The 12,877-nt window shown below is 39.8% G+C and overlaps 3 protein-coding genes across 3 annotated transcripts; 1 reads left to right on the forward strand and 2 right to left on the reverse strand.

The window, feature by feature from the left end:
* Window positions 1-5,632: 5,632 nt before the first annotated feature.
* On the reverse strand, window positions 5,633-10,305 carry LOC125765778 (ATP-binding cassette sub-family B member 6). Its single transcript, XM_049431242.1, has 5 exons — window positions 9,986-10,305; window positions 7,582-8,851; window positions 7,324-7,499; window positions 6,973-7,178; window positions 5,633-6,891 (listed from the first exon to the last, which is right to left on the reverse strand). The coding sequence occupies exons 2-5, from the start codon at window positions 8,792-8,794 to the stop codon at window positions 5,940-5,942; spliced, it is 2,547 nt and encodes an 848-aa protein (XP_049287199.1). The 5' UTR covers window positions 8,795-8,851; window positions 9,986-10,305; the 3' UTR covers window positions 5,633-5,939.
* Window positions 10,306-11,392: 1,087 nt separating this feature from the next.
* On the forward strand, window positions 11,393-12,213 carry LOC125765834 (uncharacterized). The gene is made up of 2 exons (XM_049431324.1): window positions 11,393-11,624; window positions 11,686-12,213. The coding sequence occupies exons 1-2, from the start codon at window positions 11,550-11,552 to the stop codon at window positions 12,118-12,120; spliced, it is 510 nt and encodes a 169-aa protein (XP_049287281.1). The 5' UTR covers window positions 11,393-11,549; the 3' UTR covers window positions 12,121-12,213.
* On the reverse strand, window positions 12,132-12,808 carry LOC125765842 (mitochondrial import inner membrane translocase subunit Tim13). Its single transcript, XM_049431333.1, has 3 exons — window positions 12,643-12,808; window positions 12,495-12,563; window positions 12,132-12,419 (listed from the first exon to the last, which is right to left on the reverse strand). Exons 1-3 carry the CDS (start codon window positions 12,742-12,744, stop codon window positions 12,321-12,323), a joined length of 270 nt encoding a protein of 89 aa, XP_049287290.1. The 5' UTR covers window positions 12,745-12,808; the 3' UTR covers window positions 12,132-12,320.
* Window positions 12,809-12,877: the final 69 nt, after the last annotated feature.

A 12,877-nucleotide genomic window follows, 5' to 3' on the forward strand; every position in this document is an offset into this window, starting at 1 on the left:
GAAGATTCATTCATATGACTATTCAGTAAGGAGTTATTCGAATCGGGAGACGAGTTTGAAAAGATTCATTCATGATTTTTCGCGTTTTAGAGTTATTTCTCTCTCTCTCTTTCTCTCTCTCTCTCCCTCTCTCAATATCTCTTTTTATATCTCTCTCTCTTTCTCTTTCTCTCTCTTTCTCTCTCTCTCCCTCCCTCTCTCTCTCTCACTATCTTTCTATCTCTCTCTTTCTCTTTATTTCTCTCTCTCTCTTTCTCTCTATTGTTGGAATAATGATCTCTAAGGTCATGGCGGCCATTTCTGGTTTACTGGACTTATTTTTATCAAGTAGCCGAATAGTCAGTCCATGCTACGGTCCGGATGGGATTTGATCCCCGGTACTGTCGTGTGGACCAGGTGCCGTTTCTCTCTCTCTTCTTGGCTTTAACGACCTTACAGGTCACGCCGGCCATTTCTGGCTTACTAGACTTATGTTTACCACGTAGCCGGATAGTCAGTCCTTGCTACGGGAGGACGATCCGGATGGGATTTGATCCCCGGTACTGTCGTGTGGACCCGGCGCCGTTTAGTTTTATTTATTATATTATTTAGGAATTATTTTTGATTTGATGAATACTAGTATGAATAAAGCACTAGTATTAACAATAGTAGTAATTTGCATTGCAAGGCTTCAAGTAATCGGATTGTTTCATGTGTGTAAAAAGAATTATTTAAGAAGCTAAAAAATAAAGATGCATAAAATCAAAAATCTTCAGATGTTGTTCAAGATTGAAGCTAAGTTTTATAATTTTTTTTATAAATTACTGAATGTTAAGCACAGGAGCTTAACCTCTAGGTCATCATGCAGGGCATTTTTAGTTTACTAGACCTTTTTTTGTGATGTCAGGATAGGATTTGATATCCGGGCCCTGTCTTGTGGAATCTGCGTCGTTTATCAACTACACCAACGACACCGCTCTATAGCTATTGGCTATTAGTCTTAAATGTTCCATTAGAAGTAGGATGGAATCCACAATTTTAGTATAATTTTTTTAACTGTTTAACTTTACCTAATATAAATCACATTAGAGTTTTAATCAATTATATTTTCCTTTTAAATTTTCAATTAACAAACTCCCTCCCTTTTGCTATAAGGTTTGCTAAATATTGTTTTAATTTAATACCTACTTTCATAGCACTATTTGTCTAATTGGCACATCTAGCCAAACGCCACACGGCCGCATGATGCTTACCATATAGCGGACAGTTTACTGCTTCACGTTTAAGGTACACCCGACCAACCCGACCAAGACAGAGGATCGCCCGAGGTAAGACTGAAGATGTCCTACTAACCTTTATCCACTGTTGGGGGCACTGTTGAGTTTTGCCGGTAAAAAACATTCGATGTAAATGTACCGTCCGATGGTATAGTGTAGCTTTTATTTTTATTACACCTACTACTTGATAAACCAACGCCACATTAAGATATTGGTCGCGTCTCACGTACCCCTTGTGGAAAAAGGGGGCAAAATTCAATTACTTAAGATACGTATCCCAGCCCACCAAAAGCTTCGACTGGATAATCCGTTGCGGTCAACAAAAAAACAATCTTCTGTTTTTGCGTGAAGCTAAAAATGGTTCTAAAAATGCTCTCTAACCCATGGTTCTTCCTTCGTTGTGGTGTGATTAATGAATATTGCATGCCTTTTCCCGCCCAGGAGTTTGCACGAGGTTCAATACATTTAACATTCCATGTACCATCGCACAGCTAATGGCCGTATGCTTTGGATCACATTCTTCTTCTTCGGCCGCATGTCATACGATCGTTCGATGGCGGGGTGAGAGGAGAGTAATTGTTGTAAAATTAAATTGCACTTTCGATGTTTATCTGTGCATGTCGAATGGGCGACGGTAAAGGGCGATTGGAAAGGCTAATCGGTTCCGAGCCGAGGGGTGCATGCAGTCGAATGCACCGAAAAAAAAAACGGTTTCTGCCTGATGCAACCAAATGTGGGGCCGAAAATCAGATAAGCCTTTTGCAAGTGACCAGGCCAACGGTAAATCTATCAATTAACATTACGAACCACAAACAAAAACCACAGCTTCCGTTACATGCCAGTGCACCGCACTGGCTCTGGTGGCAATTGCATATCCGCGGGTATGTAATGTGCCAATCGCAATAAAACACGCTCACTACATTACACAAACCATCGTTAATTCTTTACGACTTGATATCGGTTAGGAAATAACATGTTTTATTTTTGAACACTGCAAACTTTTTGCAATATATAATGGTGCCCTTGATTCATTTGTGTTCATTGTAGTTAAATCCATTGTTGTTACTATCACCGAATAATACGTTCTCTAGAAAGCTTTGCCAAGCACTGTATGGCGCCAAATCAATTCGCGCGTGTGTAATTGTTTTAAATTCTGTACTAAAAATTTTTAATCATACGGTTTCATGATTTAACATTTAATTTTTTTTCGTATTCTTCACTAACACACCCTACACACACACACACACACATTAACCCATTGCGATCAATGAGGGAAGGGAAATTCAACGATTTGCGCTGGTCATACAATCACTTACGAGGCAAGGTCAGGATGATACCGATACTGGCATCGCGGCCAGTGAGAATAAAGCATCAACTGACGAGCACGATTGCATAAAGCACTCCAGTGCAACGACGATTAAAGATAATTAAATGCACCTTTTTTTTGCGATCGTGATTTTATTCACCATCAAACCACCAGTATCAATCTGCTATAGGACATTACAAATGGGGGTAACTTTTAAAAAAATGTTTCTTTGTTTTATTCACTGCCCTTAACATTTATCGTTCGATAAAGCGAAACGAAACCATGCTGTTAGTGTATAATGCATGATGTTTCACGTGATGCCGTGTACGTTACAGGTCAAATGCCAACATGCCAAGAATGCTGTTTAGTGTTCTCGGTTTTGTGTCTTATCCGATCGATCATTCGAGGAATAGGTTTGCTCACACGAGAATTTAAGAAATAGATATGATATGTTTCTTCATCTCACTAACAAATTATTTACGATGATCACAAGTACCCATAAACAAAAACAAAACAATTCTTCCATTTGTTGTGCTGTGATTTATGTGACACAACTGCAAAATTACCGACAAAGCGTGCTATTGCATGTGAAGCATAATTTAGCCCCGCGGGTAGGAGGAGGTTTGCATCGCTATGCAGTTGCATCATTCCATCCCATGCCGTGACCATTCTGACCCTCCTTCGTCGTAGCAGCACAAAACCCTCGCGCCCAAATATCGCCGGTTTTGGCGACGAAACAAACGTATCATTTATTCTAATACCAATAATAATGTGTTGATGATTGACCATAAAGGCTGGCAGGTGGTTTAGTCTGCTTGTTGCTGCTGATGCAAGCCCAGGTTTCGGTGTCGATAGGTGCAGAAAACAAATAAAACGTCGCCCTTAGGTGTAGAGCCGGTTGTGTGAAGCTTTTGTACGCACGCGACACATGGCGGTGTGAGAAGTCATTAGACGTTTTCGAAGGGTTTTGGCCGGCCTTTGCAGATCATTAATCAGTGTAAGCGCACCGGTTGTCTAGCAAAGGTGATGTACTAAGGCACTGCAAGCAGTAGTTAGTAAAAATGGCTAATTTACAAACCAGCCCCTTAGAGTGGTGTGTCTCTTGCATTAAAGGCGTTAGCTGTACCGGAAAGCATGTGCAAGAATTTACCGAAAGAATGCTAGACCACCACCACCACCACCACCACCACCGATCCGTATGCAATTAAAATGTGCTCCAACACGACAATAAAATGGTAAGAACCAGCAGAACAATGTACTTTACCAACACCACTTACATAAAGCTGCTTACACGCTGATCGTTGAAGGTTAATAAATGTTGATAAATGCACCTAACTGTGCACGGGTGTAACAATTCTCTTCAGCAAATAACGGGGGTTTTTTTCGCCCTGGTGGTACCGAGCATAATTACAAACGGTCACAAGACACCTAACGAAACCACTGCTTTAACCCTGCTGGCTGGTAGCTGTTCTCGATGCGTTAAGATTTGAGCGATCAGTGCCTTATGCTGTAACGCATTTTATCTTTGGTCGAAAAATCATTATTTGCACAAGACGGGGTGTTTTTTTTTTTTGGAATTGGCGCAACCCATTCCACTGATGGTGTGGGTTTTATGCTTTTTTTTTCGTCCAAAGTATAAATTTTAAAATATATCAATTGTATTTTTAATAAAGAAAATTCTAGGTTAAACTTTTTTTTTTAATTTTTGCTGTTAAAAAAATAATTTCGAGTTTCGTAATATCAGGTTTGTTTAATGGTGGACTTATTATAAATTATTATTATTATAATTATTATTAAAAGTTATTATTTTTTTTAATTTTAAATTATACACTTTACTTTACTTTTTGAGTTTGTTTTCAAAATTTTACCCTTTTTTGGTAGTTTGAATTTTATTAATAAATCGAAAAATTTTAATGTTGAATTCATAAACAAAGTTAATTCTCAACCCACACATTAAAAAATCGTCTTTCCTGAAAGAATAGTTCTACCTCATAAGCTACAATTACCATGCTCAGCATAATCGTTCCATTTTTTTTTTAAATACTAACGAGAAATACACCTGTGTACACAAATCTGTCTATCATACGCATCAATGATCAATACCGTCTCGACGTTTTAATTTTTGATTACCTCTGCAAACAACGATCAAACAATTCGTCAACGGCATAGGCTGCGATTCGAACCGAATACCACAAAAATCGGGCCGCATTTACCGTTCAAATATTTATCTTTCTTCAAGACTGCTAAAAGGTACGCAAAATTCTTCTACAACCAAACTGTATGGGAGTGCTTTTGTTAATTTATTTACCTCAGTTTTGTCTCGCTTAGGTTCTAGCTGATCCTGTGTGTACCTAAGGTTGTGTTAATTTCTCATTGAAAGCACTGTTTAAAAGCAGCATCGTGAGATACAACACCTAAGCTAGCACATTTGTTCACGGCGCACCACTCTGCAGCGGGAAAGCAAAACTTCGTCACACAGATTTTAAGGTCCACATGTGCGCTGCAATTAGATAGGAGCGTAATGAGATTTTTTTTATCGTCCACTGTTTAATGGCGTTTAGCGTTTAATGCTCTACTGCCGAGCGTAGTCAACGGAAACCGTGTGGCGAGCATCTGATTCGTGTCTAAACTGGAACTATGAGTAAAGCAAAAAAAAAAGGTCAGTTTCGTCTATCTCGTTTGGCTTTGACTTTGAAGTTCAGCAGGCGCGCTAGGGCAGATCTGGGGAAAAGAGATAGAGGGACAGAGAAGAGGAAAATACGATATATGATCGTAAAAATGTATTGGCAAAGACAGTCCCTGACCTACAGCGCCCATGCTAAATACTCCATTTCGTAACATGTTCATCAAACGATTTACTCACTTGGTAGTTGTTATAACGTACCTGTTGCCTCAGTGAAGCACGATCGTGTTTCGTAAATTGTCCGTAACACAGTGTTACAAGATCCAAGAAAATGTGTGTCTTTGTAGAGAATTTATCCCAAAAAACATTCATCAAAAGAAACTTAATCCTACTACTCAAAGCATGTGATATATGTATGCTAATTGGATCAATTAATGAACCATCAGATTCTCCCTTAACTAAAGTGTTTCATAATCACTTTGTTTCATTCGTTCTTTTTCTTTTATTTCGATGATTTTCATACCAGTTTATGAATTACTTAGAAACAAGCGTTAGAGTAATTTTGCACTTAATGTGAACAACTGTTTTTAAAATGGGTTTTGTTTTCTGGAATTAATTTCCCTACTAATTGAGGTTTGCACAATCATCTATCACATTTTTCGTTTTCTTCTTGTATAATTCGTTTGCAGAATGTACCTTCCGGTGCAAAAGGGACATGAAAAGTTTCAAAACCAATCCGCTCCTATTACTACCCTCAATGATGATGGTGATGATGATTCGGTGGTGCTATTGCAGGCAATTTGTTCGGTGTTCCATTTGCTACCTGACCATTGGAATCGACCATTCCTTCGTCCGCAGCATTAGGCCCTAGCTCTAGATTTTTCAACTGCTGATTCCACATCTCAGCATAAACTCCGTTCTGCTCGAGCAGCATCTCGTGCCGTCCTCGCTCGACAATCGAACCTTCCTTCAGCACAAGAATCTCATCCGCATGGATGATCGTCGATAGTCGGTGAGCAATGATGATCGTTGTCCGATTAGCGCATACCTTTGCCAATGCCGTTTGTATATTACGCTCCGTTTGTGTGTCCAGTGCACTGGTGGCCTCATCCAGCAGTACGATCGCCGGCGATTTAAGGATCGTTCGTGCGATTGCTACACGCTGTTTCTCACCGCCACTCAAACGCAACCCACGCTCACCAACTTGCGTTTCGTACTGTTCCGGGAATGTGAGAATCCTTTCGTGTATGTCCGCACTCCTTGCCGCCATTATGACGTCCGCTTCTGGCGCACCGACACGGCCGTACTGTATGTTGTACTTGATCGTATTGTTAAACAGTACCGTATCCTGCGGTACAACACCGATCGCTTGACGCAATGAAGCTTGGCGTACAATTTTAATGTTCTGTCCATCGACCGAAATCGAACCACTGTTCACGTCGTAGAATCGGAACAGGAGTCGCATAATTGTACTTTTGCCCGCACCTGACGGACCGACAATCGCTACAGTTTTGCCACCGGGCACGCTGAAGCTAACATTGCGCAACACTAGCCGTTCCATATTGTAACCGAACGTAACATCATTGAACTCTATGCGGCCACGTGCAACTGCCAGTCCCGGTGCTGACGGTGCGTCCAGTACTTCCTGCTCTTCGCGCATCAGATCAAACATGTTCTCCATGTCGACGAAGTTCTTCTGAATTGCGCTGTATAATAAATGATATGAAGAAGAAAGGAATTAGCATATAAGATCATTTACGCTACTGACAACATTTAAAACCACTTACCGGTAGAAAGTGCCGAACCAGTTAAGTGGTACGTAGAGCTGAATTATGTAGCTGGCAAACAGTACATAGTCTCCTACAGTTAGTCCGTCCTCGTACACGACAAGATATGCACATAGCATCGATCCAGCAAGCAAACCACCGCAAACGATCACATTTTGCATTGTATTGAGGATGTTCAGTGTGATAATAGAGCGCCATTCCTCGTCCTGTAGTTAAGGGCAAAAACACAATTTTATAGTACATTCTATATGCATTTGATACAAGCAACACGTTGTGTAGAGTTGGTATTCAACAGTAATCAACACCAGCTTAACAGTGCACATGGTATAATGGCTGATAAGAAACACTTACCTGGAACTTGAGAATTGCGTCCCGGTAACAGGAAACTTCATATTGCTCCGCACCGTAGTACTTCACCGTTTCAAAGTTCAGCAGCGAATCGACGCTACGTGCCTTCTGTTGATTATCAGCCAAATTCATACGTCGTTGGAATTTCGTACGCCATTCCGTTACCATAATCGTGGCCACTGGAAATGAAATGGAATCCATTTTATGTGTCGGTGTAATTGTTTTATATGCAACTCAATTCGACCCAGAGCTCAAACTTACCTATGTACAATGTCATGGTCAGGAATACGATAAAACCAAACCACCAGTTGAAGGCCGTGATGAAGAAAACGACCGCAATCAAAATGTCCACTATTGTCGGTGCGATCGAGAACAGAATGTAATTTAACAGATTGTTAATACTATCCGTGCCACGATCCATAACACGCAGCACTTCGCCCGTTTTGCGGTTCAGATGCCAACGCAGCGACAAACTGTGCAGATGACGGAACAGTTCCAGCTCAATTTCGCGCGTCGTGTACTGCTGAATGCGGATCCACAGAAAGCTGCGCAGATTGTTAAGCAGTCCCATCGATCCGGTTCCACCGCCCTGGAGAAATTTAAAACCAACATACAGCAGAATCCAATCCCACCGGAACACGGTTGGTTTTTCCGTCAGACTGTCAACAATTTTCTTGTTGTAAATTTGCACGTACACGTTGATAAAGCGGCCCGCGATGAGCAGCAGGAAACAGAACACTACACGAAACTGTAGCAACACATCCGTTTTGGGCCACAGAAATGGCAGCAGCGTTCGCATTTTGCCCCATGCATTACGGAACGTGGATTGATTTTCCTGTGCCTGGTGAAGGTTTTGGTACTCATCGGTGAATTGTGTTGATGTTATGCCGGGAGCCTTAAGACCGATCACAAACAGCAACATGGTGATCGTGTACCGCGCGACAAACATACCGAATTCCACCTTGTCACGTGTCGTTTCCATGCGGAACCATGCGTCATGGTAGTTCAGATTGATGAACGCTATGTTCTGTACAATGAACAGCATCGTCCAGAAGATGAGCAGAACCAATCCATGGCCACGCGTTGGTACTGATGGTAGCTGGTAGTAGCGCTCCTTTACCAGCAGCACAATCGAGTAGGGATACACGAACAGAGCTACTGCGATCGACAGGATCATGAAACCGTACACTTGTGCTCCTTTGAAGATGAATCCTTCCAGCACGAATCTTACGACGGTGAGCAGTGGCATCAACATTAGGAGAAACAGTTGAAAACGGTACAGGCGTGACTTTCGTATCCGTTGTGTATCGATCTCCGTGGAATGGCGTAGGTACATAATTAGCTGCAGTGTACCAAAAATAAGCAGAAAGCCTCCAATCGATCCCATAGCAACCGTATCCATGAAACACTGTGATACACCATGATTGAACCAAATCACGTCCATAGACGTGTTGGTCGGACAGTAGGGGATCATGTTGAAGGGTTTACTAGGCAGCGCCGTGATCGTCAATATTTCCAATGGTGGTTAAAGCTGAAAAATGAAGAGCAATAATGGATTAGTTAGAATCATCAAGCACCAGTTACCAACCTTGCCACGCGTTCACCTAGTACTGAATGCATCTCGTTGAGTGTCAGAATAATGCGATTAATACAAGGAATCAAAAGAATTAGGATTGCACAATGAAACCAACTAATGATAACGGTACCGGCATCTGACTCTTATCGTATTCGTACCTACTATTGCAACAGGTAGTGTACATACATAAGGCGAGCATGAGCTATAAACTTTTCGCTTTGCATAGGTCATGACTTGCTACGATTCTATTATCAATTGTGCAATGCTACACATTGCACCAAAAATCACTTCCACTTCTTCCACATCTTGTACTAGGTTAGAATGCACACGGCGTAAGTATGATAATACTCTGATCGCGCATTAAAGTTTCTGCGTACCTTTTCCTCTTTGCTCTGTTGTGAAATTTATTGGTAAAAGCCCAAATCACAAATTTGCTGCTAACTTTTGCTCCCGTGCAAAGCCCATGCAAAGTGCCACCGCATGTAATGTAGAAAAACTACATCCACGACTACGTTTTTCAAGTGCATACCCAAAGGCGGCTGGATTTATTGCTTATCGGTCAGCACCTATGCAAGATTAGAGCGACTATAGTTTCAGCATTTCACAACCATTGCTTACACGCATTCGTCACGATACAGAGATATAATAATCTGCATGACTAATGCGTCTACAAAGTACAGCGACGTTCAATGTGGAACAACTGACACGATATGAGAATGGATATATCGAATATAGAACTTGTTTCTTTAGGTGCAACAATTTGCACACTAATAAAATCAATAATCACCAACGTCATAAAATATCGCTGTACAAATTTGCATCTTTACAAAACAATCCCAATCCGGTGTTGATCAAAGTGCTATATTAGTTATGTTGCTTTTGTAAGTGAAACATGCTTGGTAGTTTGTCACCGCCGTTGTTGTGGCGATGGTTGTGTGGTGACTGCTCTGAACGGATACGCAGTAGCATATTCGTTACATCACGGTGACGGTGCAAGGCTTTCTCCGTCGGAATTTAATTAGCAAAACGAGACGCATTCGTAGGGTCGATTGGAAATGAAATTAACAATTTAATGTTTTGCATACTTACACCACGCGTTGTAAATTCCACGATTGGAGAAGGTTTTTATGCTTTTCTTCAGATATAATGTTCGGAAAAGTGTGTTCAAACACTGGAATTTGCAATAAAGCAAACACAAACACTACACTTTCTCACCGCTGTTATCTTCGAAAGCTGTGTTAGCTCTCTAATCAGTACATACATTGGGCGATATAAGCTTCATTCATATTACTAATTTCATGATTGAAGCACACTAGAGGCTACACAAAATTCTAACTTCAGCTGCGTACGAAGCCGCAAATTTTACTGAAATAAAAACACCGAAACGAAAAAATGATATTGACATTTGTGTATTATTTTGAAAGACAGCTGATTGTACGTGACCCAAACAGCACATTGATGTTCGAATTTATTTGGAAAACCCTACAAATGTTTCGCACTTTGTTCGCTGTAGTATACTGCAAAGTAAATTGTGTGGCGAGAAAGAATGGCTGTTAATTAAAATAAAAAATCTCATTTCGTGAACATTTCACAAAAAAAATAGAAATGAGCAATCTCCTAAGGCTATTGATTTTCACTTTTTTTTGTATTTTAGAAAAATTTATAAATTGGTGTATTTTAATGCAAATTTGTTGAATTACGTTTCTTTTCACTCAAATAATGCTTTACATAAAACAAGAACAAAAACTCCAAAAAATTAAAAAACTTATAAAAATTTGAAAATCTTCTAAGGCTATAGGCTTAGCTTTTTTTTGGAAATTAAGCAAAATTTTATAAATTGATTTATTTTAATGCGAATTGGTTGAATAAGTTTCTTTTCACTCATATAATGCATTAAGTAAAAAAAAGGATAAAAAATAATATGAAATTAAAAAAATTCTAAAAATTTGAAAATTTCCTAAGGCTTCATTCAGGCTTTGGGGAAGTTTAGCAACATTTATAAATTGGTGTATTTTAAAGCGAATTTGTTGAAATACGTTTCTTTTCACTCTAATACAGTGTTTTTCTATTCAGTTTAGACTAGCCGCACACTTTTTCCTGCTCTGCGCACTTGATTTTTGACGCGGGTAGGCAAAAAAAAACATGCTGCTTGCTAAAAATCAAGTGCGCCGAGTAGGAAAAAGTGTGCGGCTAGTCTAAACTGAATAGAAAAACCCTGTAATGCTTTTAATAAAAAAAAATAAAAAATAAAAAAAAATCGGTAAATTTGAAAATCTCCTGAGGCTATTCTGTTTAATTTAGCAAAATTTATAAATTTATGTATTTTATTGCGAATTTGTTGAAACAAGTTTCTTTTAACTCGAATAATCTTTGAATAAAAAAGAATGAAATATGGAAAAACTTTAAAATTTCCGTTACTTGGGTCTAAATTTAAAGTTGAACGTAATGTGTGCAGGGTTGCTTAGCAAAGTGAAAAAATCGATTATCGATTGCTTTTCTTTCCCTGACAAATGGAAACGTATACGCTCGACATAAACAAATAAAAGCGTCACAGCCGGAATGTTTGCGGTAGTACGGTAAACTGTATATTTTAAAGTATCTTATCCCCGTTGCATTTGAGTTTCTATCCAGCGCACTTTCATACATTAGCACAATGGATGAAGATTTAGAGTTTCGTGATATGGTTTTAAAAAAGATGGAAGATAATGGTTCATTACTCGACATAAAGGTAGGTTACGTTTAACAGATGTTAATGTTAAATATATAATGAACATGCATCCTTTTTGCAGGCTAAACTACGAGCACTGCTGTATGATGTTATAGAAAGCGAACATACTGCCCCCAACGATCAAGTGGATGAAAGTGACCTAACTTCTAGCACGTTTGAAAAGGATTCTGTTGCTCAACTAGACGCAAAAGCTTTAGTCTATGAACTGATGCTGGAAACGTTAGGATCGTTGAATCTACAGTACACAAGGAAAATCCTGTTGGCCGAATCCGGACATCGAAATATGACACTCACCCGTGAGCAGTTGGCACAACAGCTTAATCTCGATAATACGTCCAACACTCTGTCAGGTCAACCTTTACTAATTTCACTGATAAACAAGTTGCGCGATGAAAACGCCGCAACGGAACAACCCATCAATGAAAGCAGAGAGCATCCTGATACAATTACTGAGGGCTCACAGAGCAGTGTAGAGCATTTACCGGCCGACCTATGAAACGATTGCGCGAAACATACGATACCAGGATGATTTATTTTCTAATATGTGAACTCAAACATAATCCCACTATCGTGTAGGTGTGTGTATGTGTGGCTTAGAGCAGAAGAAAACTATGTAAACAAAGCTGTTTTCAATGGCTAAAAAGTAGATTACACTATAACATTAGAACCGTGACGTTTCAATTGTAGTAATATGCATTATCCTTTGTACTGTTCCTGCTGTAGGCGCTGAGTTAATGCTCTCGAAACCACATTCCAAGAGTCCATAAACCTGTCCATACACATAGCGATACATTTCTGTAAGTAAATAACGAATAGAAATTCTCTTTTACATTAAAAACACGATTCTACAGAAAATTTATCTTCACACACCTGTTCCGATCCGTCCAAGTCTTGGCCAGGCTTGCCGACACATTTTTTGAAACATTTTTCCGTCATTTTCTAAAAGAAATATAACATTCACATTGAATATGTTATCTACGAGAGAGCTATCGCACCCACAGCCGGCAATATAACTTACGGTAACAAGCTCTTGAGCGTTCGCTATCGCAATCTTCTGCTTGATTGTGCTCATCAGCTCATCCTTCTGGGATGATGAAAGATTCTCGAGTGAAACGTCCATGATGCGTTGGGTGTGTGAGAAGACTAGAACACAGTCTGGTGGTGAGTACCAGTGATAAATGCGTTTGGGCAAGTGATCCCAATCTAGTAAATACGTAAATATCCGAAACACCGTCCGTGATTGTAGATTGTGT

Source organism: Anopheles funestus, chromosome 2RL (genome assembly GCF_943734845.2).
Source record: "Anopheles funestus chromosome 2RL, idAnoFuneDA-416_04, whole genome shotgun sequence".
NCBI classification, from domain to species: Eukaryota; Metazoa; Arthropoda; class Insecta; order Diptera; family Culicidae; genus Anopheles; species Anopheles funestus.

Bases quoted from the DNA above. Each gene is read 5' to 3' on its own strand.
- LOC125765778 (XM_049431242.1), bottom strand. From the start codon at position 8,794: ATGATCCCCTACTGTCCGACCAACACGTCTATGGACGTGATTTGGTTC. The intron at 7,500-7,581 runs GTAAGTTTGAGC...TTTCATTTCCAG, and splicing joins GACCATGACATTGTACATAG to TGGCCACGATTATGGTAACG. The intron at 7,179-7,323 runs GTAAGTGTTTCT...CCTTAACTACAG, and splicing joins ACGCAATTCTCAAGTTCCAG to GACGAGGAATGGCGCTCTAT.
- LOC125765834 (XM_049431324.1), top strand. From the start codon at position 11,550: ATGGATGAAGATTTAGAGTTTCGTGATATGGTTTTAAAAAAGATGGAA. The intron at 11,625-11,685 runs GTAGGTTACGTT...TCCTTTTTGCAG, and splicing joins GTTCATTACTCGACATAAAG to GCTAAACTACGAGCACTGCT.
- LOC125765842 (XM_049431333.1), bottom strand. From the start codon at position 12,744: ATGGACGTTTCACTCGAGAATCTTTCATCATCCCAGAAGGATGAGCTG. The intron at 12,564-12,642 runs GTAAGTTATATT...TATTTCTTTTAG, and splicing joins ACGCTCAAGAGCTTGTTACC to AAAATGACGGAAAAATGTTT. The intron at 12,420-12,494 runs GTGTGTGAAGAT...ATTTACTTACAG, and splicing joins ACTTGGACGGATCGGAACAG to AAATGTATCGCTATGTGTAT.